Source organism: Xiphophorus maculatus, chromosome 18 (genome assembly GCF_002775205.1).
Source record: "Xiphophorus maculatus strain JP 163 A chromosome 18, X_maculatus-5.0-male, whole genome shotgun sequence".
Classification (NCBI taxonomy): Eukaryota; Metazoa; Chordata; class Actinopteri; order Cyprinodontiformes; family Poeciliidae; genus Xiphophorus; species Xiphophorus maculatus.
Genome location: NC_036460.1, coordinates 16,563,882 through 16,579,168, shown reverse-complemented (window position 1 = coordinate 16,579,168; position 15,287 = coordinate 16,563,882). Strand labels below are relative to the sequence as shown.

The 15,287-nt window shown below is 38.2% G+C and overlaps 1 protein-coding gene across 4 annotated transcripts in view; it reads left to right on the top strand.

Annotated features, from left to right (window-relative positions):
- Window positions 1–15,287, top strand: part of LOC102224809 (acetylcholinesterase-like) — a 28,175-nt gene that overhangs the window by 7,886 nt on the left and 5,002 nt on the right. For 2 of the 4 annotated variants that reach the window (XM_023350968.1, XM_023350967.1), the window contains 5 exons: window positions 1,047–1,233; window positions 1,835–2,145; window positions 2,577–2,786; window positions 2,859–3,016; window positions 3,282–3,643. In XM_023350968.1, coding sequence (XP_023206736.1) covers window positions 1,047–1,233; window positions 1,835–2,145; window positions 2,577–2,786; window positions 2,859–3,016; window positions 3,282–3,370 — 955 coding nt within the window. In that variant the 3' untranslated portion in view covers window positions 3,371–3,643. Of the gene's footprint in view, window positions 1–1,046; window positions 1,234–1,834; window positions 2,146–2,576; window positions 2,807–2,858; window positions 3,017–3,281; window positions 3,644–15,287 lie in introns of those variants that run through there. The other 2 variants (XM_023350969.1, XM_023350970.1) reach the window with 2 other exon arrangements.

Here is a 15,287-nt window from a genome sequence, read left to right as displayed (position 1 = left end):
TGCCGTAATGCATTCTCACTGATTAACAGCCACCTTGTTCAGATTGGCACTTCACTCACTATGCACACCATTTCCATTAATCATCAAAGTGTCAAACTGCTGCATTACACATGAAATCTACAAATAGTAATATTTGTCCATCATAATAAAGAACAACATGATCTTATTAATAAGTGAGAATGCAAATACATTCTAATCTAAGCACAAGAAATAAAAAATAAACATGATCTAACTAAATTAACCAAGGACAGACTGATCTAAAGCACAAGATCAGTCAAAATAAACAATAGCAAACACAAAACACACAAAACAAATCATCACAACTATAAATCCAAAAACACCAAGACAACCAACATCCCAAAACCCAGAACTTATATTTTTCATTCTAGCTTTTGTCCCATCTTTTTTTTTCTTTATTTTTTTATAAATGTTCAGTATTATTTACATTACATAGTACTGTCTGTTAGAAAAATTATCCTCCTGTTCATTTACTCATGAGTTTATTTTACAAGTTATGTTTTCATATTATTCTTTCATATTATTCTTTTCATATTATTACTCTATTCTTCTTCTTTTTATATTTACTTAACTTCTCTTTCTTTTGTAGTATAGTATATTATTAACTTTGTTTAGGATGTTTGCTTGGAAGCTAAAAACGTTAAACATTCATGTGTTATTAGTTCCATATGTAACTGATTAGTTGTGGTCAGTCACATGCCCTTGTAAGGGCATGTCCATAGGAGGCTCCAGAATGTAAAGACGGTTGGTCAATTCTCTGTGTGACTGTGTGAAGAAGCCCAACCTCCTTTTTCTATACAATAAAGAGAAATGCAAAGAAAGAACTGGCAGAATTGAGTCCAGACAGTGTTTGACAGCGATTCGTCGCGTCTGTTCTCAATTCTCCTATTCTGCAGAAAAGAAATCAAAAGAAACCTAATCTCTGTCTCTGGCTGATTCTTTGCAGGTTATGACAAAATAAACCTATCACTGTCATTCCTCCTTGGTGCTAACTAGTTGCTTTATTGAACTTCTTTCCCAACAAACAGATCCTTAAAACTAGCAAAATTGCTAGGCTGCTCCGTGGATGATCCTGCTCCTCTGGAGTATTGTTTGCTGAATGCTGATCCTGAAAAGATGTCACTTAAGCAATTTGAAAATCTTGTTCCGCCTTCAGTTTTGTCCATGCCATTTGTCCCACATATTGATGGAGACGTCATACCATCTGATATAGAAGTAAGTCTCTACGTGTTTGTATAAGAGATTTATTCAAAAAGTGAAGAATTGTAAATGTTTGACATATTACTTGCAATATTATGATTTGAATTGTATTGAATGCTATGTTAAATTATCATTTGAAAAATAATAACTTCTTGCTAAACAACAACAGCAGACCTTGTCTCAGTGACCAAGGATCTCTAATTCTCTCCTCTCTTATGGAATTCCAAACATTCAAGGGGAATGAAAATCTTTTAACTCCAGTACATACTTAATTTTATGATTTTTTTTAAAATAAGATTTTGTGGTAAATTCCTGTAGGTTTTACACCGTATGGCACTGTAAACTTGTGGTCCCAGAAATATCTTAAGTTGGATATGGACAGACAATATTTTGCTCATGTTAAATCAGTAGTTGTGTGGTTATTGCCTGTTAATGTTCTACTCACTAGGAAAGTGACATTCGTTGCCAATAAACAATGCGATTCAACATAATTTCTAAACTGATCTTAGTGTAACACAAAAGTTTGACTTGTCAATGAATACCTAAGATCAAGACATTTTTTAATTGAGGATGGATCCAACATAATTATTTTAATCATGTCTTTTTTCTTCTGCAGACGTTGTTAAGCAACTCTACTCTTTCCAAAAAAGAACTGTTGATAGGCTTGAATAAAGATGAAGGAACCTACTTTCTTTTTTATGGAATGCCTGGTTTCACTCGCCAGGGTGAAAGTTTCATCACCAGGACGGACTTTATGGACGGTTTACCACTAGTAATGAAAAATTCAAGTGCGATTGTTAAACAAACCGTTATTTCTCACTACACTGATTGGCAAGATGAAAACAATACAAAGACCAACCGTGATCAAATGGGGAGGATGGTTGGAGATGTGCTGTTCAATTGTCCTGTAATGGACTTTGCTACTCGGTAAGTTCCAGGTTTCAGGTTAAGTGATAAATGCTTTTATATAGAAAAAACATCCTCTGTTCTAACTGTGGTCTACATATGTTTGATCCTTGATAGCAATACCAAAAAACTTTATAGAACTATAGAACTTACTTAATTTCACTTTGGGATTAATAAAGTATTTTTGAATTGAAATTGAAATGAGAACCAAACACAGGTTAACTTTCTAAAATAATAAAAAAATACATCATTTTCTCTACACTTCAAAATTATGTACTTGTTGTGTAAGTCCATCACATAAAATCTCAAACACATACAGTCATATTCAACAAATCTAAATGTGCATTTCGATGAGGCTTGGTTTTCAGAATAGAAATGCCTTTTGAAAATAACTTTTAAGCAGTTATTAAAATAGCTTTCTTTAGGCCATTGACTTTTCATTATTCTTTTAGGTATGCAGAACGTGGCGGTAAGACCTTTTTGTATTTTTTTGACCAAATGTCATCCCCAAATCCCTGGCCAAAATGGGCGGGTGTTATGCATGGCTACGAGATAGACTATGTATTTGGAAATCCTCTGAATGAGTCCCGTAAGTTCACGTCGGATGAAATGACTGTGTCCAAGAGGATTATGCAGCACTTTGGCGACTTTGCCCGGACTGGGTAGGCTAAACAGATTTTCAGTCATGCAGGGATTGTGAAAAACCTAAAAAGTATTTTGTTTTACCTTTTCAGAAATCCAGGGTTTAACGGAAGTGATTGGCCATTGTTTAATGCTAGAAGTCAGGTGTATGTCATTTTGAATGACCATAGCAGAGGAGTAAAAAAGAATTTAAAAGCTAAAGAGTGTTATTTGTGGCAGACTTTCCTGCCTAAATTACAGAACATGCCAGGTGAGACACACACTAACAAGCCAATCTATACAGTCTGACACAAATGTACACATTAGGTTTCATATAAAGCATCTCTAGTTGGAAAGTTTTTGTTCATATCTCGAAAAGAGATGATTTACCTGTTGAGATTCACCATTTTGGTTTGCTCTAATTTTTTAAACAAAAATTCAGCTCATAGAGGAAATTAAAGCTTGTAACTGAAGCTATTCCTTGTGAAAGATTACTTAATCCCACACACAATCTCTTTGCTCTTTGTCTTTCACAGATTCCAAGCTGCGGTGCCCTTCAAGTGGGATTGTTCACTACAATTGGGTGTTCCCTCTTATTTTGTTAGTTATCAGTTTAACCCATTAACCGAGTTCCTGCTCTCTGTTTAGTTCATGTGTTTAATGTCTAATGTGTAACAGGTGGGTGCTTGCTTTTTTTAAATATGTCAAATATTATCAGAGCACCACCTGAAGGCTATATGTTGATCCTTGGGGCCCTATAGCCTGTTTTACTTAAAGGTGTCACTGAAAAGCATAGTTTGAAAAAAGGCTTTTAGAATGTTTGTGCAAAAAATATATATTTTTACACTGTTTGAATAACTTGCTTCCTATGCTGATTAGAAATGGTTTATAAAGTGGTTTATCATTAAAACAAGTTTATGCTGTGTGCCCTTGACTGTTTTTTTTAATTTGTTATAGACACACAAGAAGTCGCCCATTCTTTCTTGTCCTTTTTAACACATTATTATTAAATACAAATGTGACAATGGGGAAATAGCAACAGCTAAGCTTTTAGTTTATTTATTATTGCTATAACAACTCCATAGCAACTATTTGCCAAGATGGCCATCAGTTACAAAGTTCACTGAAGTGTGACGTCACATGAGAACTTTTATTATTAACCCATTAAAAGCTTACAAAACTATTACATCATCCTGAGGGTTTTCAGATATTGTATAAATGCAGAGTAACTACTTCATGTCAATTTCTGAGTTTCAAGAAATTAAAACTCAAGGGTTCGAGCTTACTGGCTCTAACCCTATACTATTCAATCTTGTAGCAAACAGACATAACTCTGGTCATCTGAACTAACCTCAAACATGAAAGCTGACTCAGTGTCTAACAAATGTGACAAAAAGGTTTGTGTCCACAATGTTAGATTCTTAAGCAATACCTTTCTCAAAGAATATGCTGCCCTTTTATTGTCGTTACTATTTTAGGTGCTATTGTCCATAGAAAAAATAATAATAATAAATTGTCTGCTGATCAGAATCAGTAGATTAAAACTCATGTATTAAAATCCTGTAAACACATGAAAAGGGTAAAACATCCAAGAGGGTGAATGCATCTTTATCTGCATCGTAGATCAACAATGACATTCTAGAATGCTGACAATTTAGACTGAATATTCTCAGACAGCGGAGGGATATCAGTTCCATTATTGGTTGCAGAAGCCGGCTACAAGTAACACAAATGACTGTGCTTAAATTTGTGTTATGCAGTTTTGGACCCAATGAGTGACATTATCCGAGTTGATTTATATTTGTTTTTTCAGTTGATTTGTGTTGACATGATTTTGGAAAACTTAAACATTACACTTAATATTGTTGAGTATATGAAAAAAATATTCTGAAATATCAAGAAAGTTCTATGTCGTAGAATAATGAATTATTGACTGTTTAAGAGATATGGCAATTAAAGCTGGAGAGAAATTATTTTCTTGAGGTAGTTCTTATGTTTGTCTCTATTGCAATGCAAAACATTTGTTTGAGGCACCCTTGACTCTCTTTACTTCAAAGGATTTTTTTTCCGAATATGTGATAAAAATTTCCAATAAGCAGTAAAGATTTCGAAACCACTGTTTGTTTTTTTCTATCCCAGATTTAAATAAAATGAAGCAGCAACTAAAGCAGGTTTAAACCGAATGCAGGCTAACTTTGCATTAATATGTTTCATTCATCTCTCATTCAAGCTAAAATCAAAATTCAAAGTTATTTTCATCAATTTTCCCTTTTGATAGAACACTTTTGACAATATTGTCTTTTAGTAGTAGTATGCCATATTTGCATCACGTTTGTTAGTCCCCTCTGTGCTTACATCACCGTGCTTTCTGATTGGCTTACCCGTCAAAAAGCTGCGTTGTCTTTTGCAGTAGGGGGACGTCACGCCACACAATCTAAATTGTTGTCGGAAACGGAAAATCGTGACCAAAATCCTGCCGTGTGGACAAGGCTTAAAGGTGCTGGAGATCTGCTTGGGTTGCTTCGTGAGAAAATGGGCTCGGCTGGGGTTGCTAGGTAAAGTCTAGGTAATGGCGTAGTTTTCCTTAATTGCAACTACGTATCTGGAGATTTTTGAAACGGCAGCAAAAAACTTAAACTGAGTGTCTTTTTAAGCGCTTGGGTTGTTTTTGGAAGCAGTTGAGAACGGAAGAATGGAAGGGAAACTTTCAAAATGTGAATTTTGCACACACCTTTAAACTCAGAAAGATTTTTATTTTAACTAGGACTAGTTGTAATTTGTGCTAAACAATTTGCATGTTTTATCGGATTAATTTAGGTGTTTGTGAGGGTGAATTGGGCGTGTTTGTCCCATAAAGCAGATGACATCAGTTGCACAATTAGCACTAAAACTATTTTTACACTGTTTGAATAACTTCCTTCCTATGCTGATTACGAATAGTTGTTAAAGTGGTTTATCATTAAAACAAATTTATTCTATTTTTCCTTGACTGGTTTTTTATTTGTTAGAAACACACAATATGTCACTAGTTGTTGCTTGGTCTTTTTAAGACCTTGTTATTAAATACAAATGTGAAAATGAGGAAATAGCAACAGAAAAAGGTCCAGTAGCCTCTCTCTCATGTTTATAAGCTACATTTGCAAGAGCTATTTCTAAGCTTGTGGTTTGTTTGTTATTGCTATAGCAACTCCATAGCAACTATTTGCCAAGATGGCCATCAGTTACAAAGTTCACTGAAGTGTGACGTCACATGAGAACTTTTATTATTAACCCATCAAAAGCTTACAGGCAAAAATGATTCATAATAATTTAGGTTTTTAGATTAGCCAGCAACATAAATGCTAAATATTTAGGTCTAAGCTAAATATTCAGGTTGGAAAATAAATATCACTGTAAAAAATATCTGTAAATTTTACAGTAAAAATTAAGTAAACCATGAAAATTTAAAACCGTAAATTGGAAATCAGTTTTAGACTGTTTCTCTAATGAAGTAATTACCGTAAATAAGATAATTAGGAAAAAATGTAATTTTTACTGTTTTTTTTTTTTTCAGAAAATTTACATTGCCCTGCTGTTACAAAAAATCTTGTAATACTTTTAACAGTAATATGCTGTAATTTTACTAGTAGTACATACTGTAGTTTTTGCACTCATCTTTCTTAAATAATACAGTTAGTAGCTGTTAAAAATGCATACTGTTGTGACAATTACAGAAACATACTGTCATTTTTCTAGCAATGTATACCGTAGTTTTTGCATTCAATATTTATAAGGTATACAGTTCAAAACTGTTCAATATGCATACTGCTGTGGCAATTACAAAAGTATACTATAATTTTTCTAGCAGTATATATCGTAATTTTTACATTTAATTAATCTAAAGTATACAGTTCAAAACGGTCAATATGCATACTGTTGTGGAAATGAAAAAAAAAAATTGCAGTAGTGCTGTAACCTTTGCTTTTAATTCTCCTGATAGCCCAAATTATGTAAAAATAAACAAATACTTGCAATCGTCTGAAGTTGTGGGTCCTGAATCTGGAATCTATTAAAGTTTGACTTTTTGAATGGAATTATGGAAATTAAAAATCTTTCCATGAAATGTTCTGTACTGTAAATTATCTTGTTGCCAATATTGAATTTTTTTTCATTAACAAATAAATTAAAATAATCTGTACTCAGTCACAGAAAATGTTTTAGAGATATTTGTAGTCAATATTGTAATATAATTTATTTGGTTTAACAAAAGTCATGTAAGTCAAGTTTCCTGCCTATAGACCTGGCAGGCAGCCTGTAGTCAGTCTTAATTAATGGCCCAACAGGGGCCCCCTGCGCCTGGTCCGCGCAGACAGGCGAAGTGGAGTTCTGGCGGTACTTTGGAAGCGGTGGATTTGAACGGACCAATCAGCGCGCTGCATTTGAGGACCCGTCGCACTCGGTGGTTCGCGTTTTTGTCCAGCTATTCCGCTCAGATTGTGCAGAGACTTCATCATCCAACCTTCTCCATCTGATCGGTTCTCTTTCTCAGGTAAGGAAATATTGCGGAAAATTTCAGAAAACAAATAGTTTGAATTGCATTCGGTTGGTTGAAAAGAAATTTCAGGGGAAACGAGGGAAAAAAAAGTTGTGGAAAGTTAGCCTCTCCACAAAGCTATTGCTTACATCTGTTTTGTATCGCCATTGCTGTAAGCTATCCATCGAAGTAATATATTTAAGATGTATTCATGCAACCTGTGTGCAGAAACAGTTAAATCTGTTAAAGCCTTTGTTCTCCATTGCAAACTGCAACGAACCGAGGCGTATGTTCAAGTGTGTTGCAGCCGGTTGCAGGCAGGTGTGTACTGGTTATGCAGCATTAAAAGCACACTTCTATCGTCATCATAATAGCATGCCAACAGTTTCTCTGGACACAAGTTCAACGAAATTAAAATGCACAGTTCCACTTTGTAAATGGCAGTGTGAAGGGATAAAAGCTTTGGTTGTTCACTTGAAGGAGCATATAGTAGAGGGGCGCCAAGTAACTTGCCCTGTGAAAGGGTGCACCTCTGTGTTTCGTGTAAAATCTTCCTTTACCTCTCACATCTCCAGGAAACATAAACATTATTTGGAAAATGTGATTTGTGAAACAAGTAATGAAGATACTCAGAGTGCTGCAAGTGCTACCACAAAAGATTCCAGTGTGCCAGATGCAGAAGACACAGTCATAGATGGACCAAATTTCAGTGACTTGTATCTTAGAAATGTATGTATGTTTTACATAAAACTACAGGGACAGCATCTTCTTCCATCATCTACCATTCAAAACATTGTAGAAGAGATGCAGAATATACATGAATTGGGACAGGCATACTCTTTAAATATATTGAACTTGCTTCTTAAAGAAATGTCATTTGCAGATGAAGACATTGCAAAAATCTGTGACACAGTAGAACAGTCGGACTTGTTCTCAGCTTGCCACACAGGGCCGATGAGAACTGCTTATTCTAGAGCCCAGTGTTTTAAAGACATGTTCAAATATGGGGAACCCAAAAAAGTGTTGTTGGGCAACGATGAGGACAGAAAAGATAGATTTGCATACTATGTTCCTGTGCTAAATACGTTAAAAGGTATGTTAGATTCCAAATATTGGCAGGGCCTAATGATGGCTCATGGCGTTTCAAAAGCTGATGTTCTCTCTGACTGTGATGATGGTAAGGTGTTTATGTCCAATGTATTTTTTCAAGAAAACCAAAATTGTCTCAAGCTGGTTCTCTATCAAGATGCATTTGAAGTTGTGAACCCATTGGGATCTGCAAAAAAAAAGCACAAGATCTTGGCTGTTTACTTTTCTCTACTCAATATGCCACCCCATGGCCGATCAAATACTGATCATATGCAGTTGGTCTTGTTGTGTAGAGAGAAGGATTTCAAGGAATTTGGCCATTCCAGAGTTTTTTCAGAACTGTTGACTGACTTGAAAATACTAGAGGAGAATGGGATAACTATGGCAGATGAATCAGTTGTGAAAGGAGCACTGTATTGCATTGCTGGAGACAAGTTGGGCTCTCACTGCAATCGGGGGTTTTACGGAAAATTTCAGTACATCTCAGTACTTCTGCAGATATTGTCTGATTACTCTGTCTGAATTTCAGAGTGAAAATCCAGCTATCATTGGACCAGAGCGGACTCCAGAAACGTATCAATCTGCCACTGAACAGCTGGAAAGAGGATGTGACAGAAGTACAGGGGATTAAATTCAGGTCAGTGTTTAATACTTTAGAGAACTTTAATGTTTGTTCACCAGGCATGCCCCCTTGTCTTGGCCATGACATCTTTGAGGGTGTCCTCTCATATGATGTTGCACTTTATCTCAAATACATGATTGTCAAAAAGAAATGGCTGACATACACAATTTTGAACAGGCGCATCAGACAATTCAAACACAAAGCAACAGATGCTTGTTCCAAACCTTGTACTGTCACTCCAAAAGCACTGAAACTCAGTGGACAAGCAGTACAAAACTGGAATTTCTTGAGACTGTTGCCTCTGTTAATTGGTGATAAGGTGCAGGATTCACAAGATGATATATGGCAGTTAACATTGCAGCTTAAGGATATTGTTGACCTGATTTGTGTTCAGCAAATTTCCAAGCCTCAGATTGCATATTTGAATGTTCTCATATTTGAATGTTTCCAGATAACGCACTGAGACCTAAACATCATTATTTACAGCACTATCCAGGGCTGATTCTGAAATTTGGTCCACTCATCAGGCTCTGGACCATGCGGTTCGAGAGCAAACATAGTTACTTCAAAAGATGTGCCAGACAACTGAAGAACTTCAAAAATCTGTGTTTGACTCTTTCAGAGAGACATCAAATGTTACAGGCCTTTCTTTCTGCTGGAACAGTGACTCTCCCAACCTTGCAAATAAAAGATGGCTCACCATTTTATTTAGAACTTTACAGTGAGGAAGTTATAGGTGCAGTTCTTCATTTTGGGTTCACTGAAAACAATACAATGACTCCCACAGATGTGCAGTAATAACGTACAAGAAGGGCCAATTTGTAGTCAGTAGGAATGATGAGTCACTGGAGTTTGGTGAACTCATCCTTACATTGGTGAAGGATGAATCTGCATTTCATTTTCTGATGAGAGTGTATCATGGAGAATTTCTTCCACACTACCACATGTACTTTGTAAAGGATGAAACAAGAAGATTAGAATGCAGACACATTAGTAAACTGATTGACAGTGGTGTATGACACTAGATTACCATTGCCACAGCCTCCCATTCCTGTTTGAAATAACCTTAGAACCAACTAAAGCTACATGTACCTTATCTAGTAAACTTTTTTATTTTTGAAAAATAAAAATTAGAAAGTGTGCATATTCTGCGAAAATGCAAGAGTGAATGCTTAATGCTTTTGTTGAAGATGCCAAAACGTTTGAAGTCAACTGCTGAAGACTTGCAGAAATGCAAGAAATAGGCACCAGAACAAATTATAATCCTGCAAAGTGCCTAAATGGGATTATTATAACAGAAAAACTGGCGAACAGGAGTAAAAACTTTTGAATTATGGAAAAATTCTACCTAAACAGTATTAGAAATTGCTGGAGAACAGCGGTTCCTAACCTAAACAGTAGGGTCACCGCAGTTTATAAGGTAAAATTATATAAAAGGCTAAAAGTAGCTAAAAAGCTAATGGGTGCTTTTAGGCTTCCACTTGCATGTTCACTTACAGTAATATATTCTATGCAATGTAAAAAAAAAAACTCATGTAAAACCTAAAATTTGAAAAAGACAGAAACGTTCCCCTATTCCCTCTGATAAAAATGGTGGGTGAATGAAATCCAAAACTTTTATGGTTCCTGAGATATCAACATTTGTTTGGAGGCATCGGTTAGCACAGTGACTACAAAAAACATGCCACATGCAGCATGAAGAAACCAACGTCAAAGGCTCAAATTATTCCCAGCTATTAAACAGCACAAAAGCTGTTAAACTGCCCAACTTCAAAATGGCCACTGCCTTGTGTCCTCCATCAGCCCTGAAACTGGATGATTGATTGCCATTAATAGGCAGAACCTAAAACATCCACTGTTCAACACGACAGACATTTTATATTGTAATTCTCAATTCAGCCACAGGATGGAGCGGTTTCCCCCATGAGGTGAAAAATTCATAAAAACCTGAATATTATAAAAAGTATGAAGGTTATGACTACCAAGAGATATAACCGGCATTAGGAGAGCAAGCTGAGTAGTTTAAAAGTTGAATGGTGAAAATAGCACAAAGTATGCAGGAGAAGAAGCGTGGTGAAATTTACGGAGCAACCAGGAAAGTGGAACTCAATAGTGTGAATGAATGCCTACAGCCGTGGTCCGCAACCAACGGACCTCGGTCCGGATACGGACCCATATGCCATCCCATCCGGACCCGGAATAAATTGTTAAAATTTTGTTAATTTTGACGGGAGAATTAATTTTAAACCGGAGCATTTATTTTTTTCCCTATCTGACACAAGTGCTTTTACCAGCACTGCACTGAGCAAGGATTGGAAGCTACAAACCAATCACGTGCGAGTCATACTAACCACGTGGTTCAACTAGCGAATCAAATCACCAGCTTGAACTCAGAGCGAGTTGTATGAGCAAACCGAAGCAGAGGTTTGTAGCCAGGCACAGACATCCACGCAGTGTGATATAAGGAAGAGGAGGTGAAAGGCGAGCGAAAAGCGATTGAAGCGAGAAACGCAGGGAGGTGATACAGGAAGACAGGGCGTGAATTTTATAGTCAGAAGAGGTGCAAACACTATGGCGCTTTCTAAAAAGAGAAAAGTAGATGCCGAAAATCGAGCGTTCAACACGGAATGGACTGATGCATACATGTTCATTCTTCCACCCGCGAGCACGAAACCAGTGTGCCTCATATGCTCCGAAACCGTGGCACTTATTAAAAGTGCCAATGTCAAGCGTCACTATGAGACTAAGCACAAAGCATTTGACCAATCATACCCCCCTAAGTCTGAACTCCGGACGCAGAAAATTCGAAGTCTCACTGCCCAATATGATCAGTCCACCAGGGTATTAAGCCGTGCTTTCAGCGCACAACAGCGTGCTAATGAATGTTCCATCCGTGTTGCTTGGGTTTTAGGGAAACACAAAAAGCCCTTTACAGATGCAAGTATTGTCAAAGAGTGCATGACTGAAATAGCAGAGGCGTTACTTGATGGTAAAGAAAAAGATGAGCTCTGTGACAAAATAGAGAAAATACCCCTGTCAACCTGCACAGCCACAAGGACAAGTGAGATACTAGCTCAAGATTCACTGTCCCAGCTGGAAGAAGCTATTTGTAAGGCACCGTGTGTTGGCCTGGCTGTGGATGAATCTACTGATGTGTCTGACAATGCTCAGCTATTGGTTTACATAAGATTCTTAAACAGGGAGAAAAATCAGTTCTGTGAAGACCTCTTAGGTGTGACTCCCCTGCAGACCACTACCAAAGGAGAAGACATCTACCTGGCCATTAAGGAAATGCTAGCAAAGCGAGGAATAGAGCCAAAACAAGTGATATCAATAACCACTGATGGAGCCCCTGCCATGATAGGGAGAGAAAGGGGAGCTGTGGCAAGGTTGAAAGAAGACAACGCTGACCTGATCTCTTACCACTGCATTATTCATCAGGCTGTCCTTTGCTCCACCCTGTCAGATGAGTATGCTGAGGTGATGAAGACAATGATGAAAATCATAAACTTTCTCAGGGCATCTTCTTCTTGTCAGCATCGCATGCTCAGGGAATTTCTCAAAGAGGTTGATGCAAACTGATGATCTTTTGCTACACAACAATGTTAGATGGCTCAGCAAAGGCAGGGTGCTAGAGCGATTTTGGTCAATTAGACATGAAGTAACAGCTTTCTTGGAACAACTGGAAAGTCAGAAAGCAGCCAACTTTTCTGTCTTTCTAAATGACGAGAAAAACATGGGTATCGTAGCTGTTTTGGCTGATATCATGTCACACCTGAATGGGCTTAATTTGCAGCTGCAGGGAAAGAACAATTCCATTTGTGATCTGATGACAGCTGTCCGCTCATTTCAATGAAAACTTCAGGTGTATAAAGAAGATCTGCAAGGAGACTACACACACTTCCCAAAAGTGAAAGAACAGGTGCAGGGCCATAGAGATGTCACCTCTTTTGTTGACTTTGTTGACAAGTTGATTGAAAACTTCAGCAAACGCTTTGATAGCTTCAGCATTGGAGAGGAGCTCACCCTCTTCATACAGAATCCATTTCTCATCACTGATGTCAGAGCATTCACAAATGATGTCACACATCACTTCAAGTGGGCAAACACTGGGCCTCTCCAGATGCAAATGATTGACCTCCAGGCAGATGTGGCCCTGAAAGAGCAGTTTGCAAGAACCGAATCTACCACATTCTGGCTCCACATGGTTTCTGAGACAGCTTTCCCAGATCTGAAAAAAAGTGGCCCTGTTTATCTTGACCATGTTCGGCTCCACATACAGCTGTGAGGCAGCGTTCTCTACAATGAACATAATAAAAACAAAATATCGTTCCAAGCTCACCAATGAGAATCTGCACATGTGCATGAGAATGGCCCTGACCTCCTTCAAGCCCAGATTTAAAATGTTGGCAGGGCAAGCCAAAGCTCAATTCTCACACTGAGCAAGGGAAATTGGGGGAAGACAGATGTAAGAGAAATAGTTCAGGTGTTTTGAGAGTTGTTTTGTTGAGCAGAAATATTGAGATTGTTCAAACAAAAGGAAACTGAAGCTGCTATTTTTTCTTAAGCACTTTCTTTATTTTTGAATACATAATTTAGTTATTTTTAATTTAAACTGCAGCCACACAATGTTATCCTGTGTTTCAGTGCTAATAAACCTCTTTGAAATTATTTTAACCTGTATTATTATTTTTTTTAACACCATGTATTCCGATATTGTCATACTGCAAATAGACGATATTGCGGACCTCTGCTTGAGGAAATTTCTTTGAACTGGACCTCCTCACAGTTTTCTTGAATACCCGTCATAGTCCATGACATCACCAACTGATCAGTTGAGTCTCCGGTCAGTCAACACAAAATTCATTTGGACACTTTAGCTAACTGAATAAAGATGAGTAACGAAAGTGAAGTTTATGTGAGACCCAAGGTCTCCTTTTGGAACAAAGTAAGAAAGACTTGTTCTAACAAAGTTCATCCTGGGCAAACCACCTCAGATTATCGGAAGAGGAAATTTCTTGGCGAACTTCTTTGGAAAGTAATAGAGAAAGTGGCAGACGGCCCCACGATGCATCTCGTCAGAGAAATCTTTTCTCAACAACACAAAAAACTTTTGGCCTTACTGATGAGAAAAACAGGGGAAGAACGTGGACGTTCTTTCAGACGTATCAGAGGAACTCAGCGAAAGGATTTTCCAGAGCATTGCAAGGGATGCGTTCCACTTTGCTTCTGGACTTAATTTGATTGCACTTCTCGACTACCCTGAAGGACATATATTTATTGTGAGAAAATTCAAACGCCACTTGGAGAATCCTGTTCCTAAAAGGAAAATGTTTACAACTACGAAGATAAAGATCAGAAGGACATTTTTTCCGAATGAGGATTTGTATTCTGACGAAAATTGCCTAAGTGAGGCTTAAACTCAGGCAGACATGGATCCGGAACAGTTTTTGAAGGACACAAATGAGATGGGATTCAAACGGGGAACTGAAGCTGAAAGGAGAAATACGGTGGAAAGAATTTTTTGGAGACTGATTTACACGTCTAGTTACAGATCTAGCTATGGTGCTTATAAAATGAAGGACACCGACCCTGTCCACAAAAAGCTTGCTCCAAAACTCTAGGAAGCAGTAAAGGACATAGATTTTGTATTTTTTGAGGAGATGGAGACAAAACTCGGCCAAGACATCTTTCAACGTCTCAGTGGCAATGATGACGTAGTTAAAGAATTATTGTTTAAGATGATAAAAAGTGAAAACCCGATAGTCATTTACAAACTCACCGAATGTTTCAGAAGAACCCTGGTACGTCCAAGGAAAATTCATCTTAAGAAAAATTATCTTAGAAAGGCGTGGAAGTGGATTGAACAGGCTGTCTGCTGTGGAGAGGATTCAGAAGAGAGTCAAGACGATTTTAACAATGGACCAAATGTTGAGCCTCGCCCTGCCTCTGACTCGGGACCGGCCTCTGAGTCCTGTCCGGCCTCTGAGTCGAGGCTGGCCTCTGAGTCGGGACTGGCCTCTGACTCGGGACCGGCCTCTGAGTCGGGGCTGGCCCCTGGCTCGGGGCCAGCTTCTGGCTCGGGACCTGCCTCTGACTCGGGACCGGCCTCTGAGTCCTGTCCGGCCTCTGAGTCGGGGCTGGCCTCTGACTCGGGACCTGCCTCTGACTCTGGACCGGCCTCTGAGTCCTGTCCGGCCTCTGAGTCCTGTCCGGCCTCTGAGTCGGGACTGGCCTCTGAGTCCTGTCCGGCCTCTGAGTCGGGGCTGGCCCCTGGCTCGGGACCTGCCTCTGGCTCGGGACCTGCCTCTGACTCGG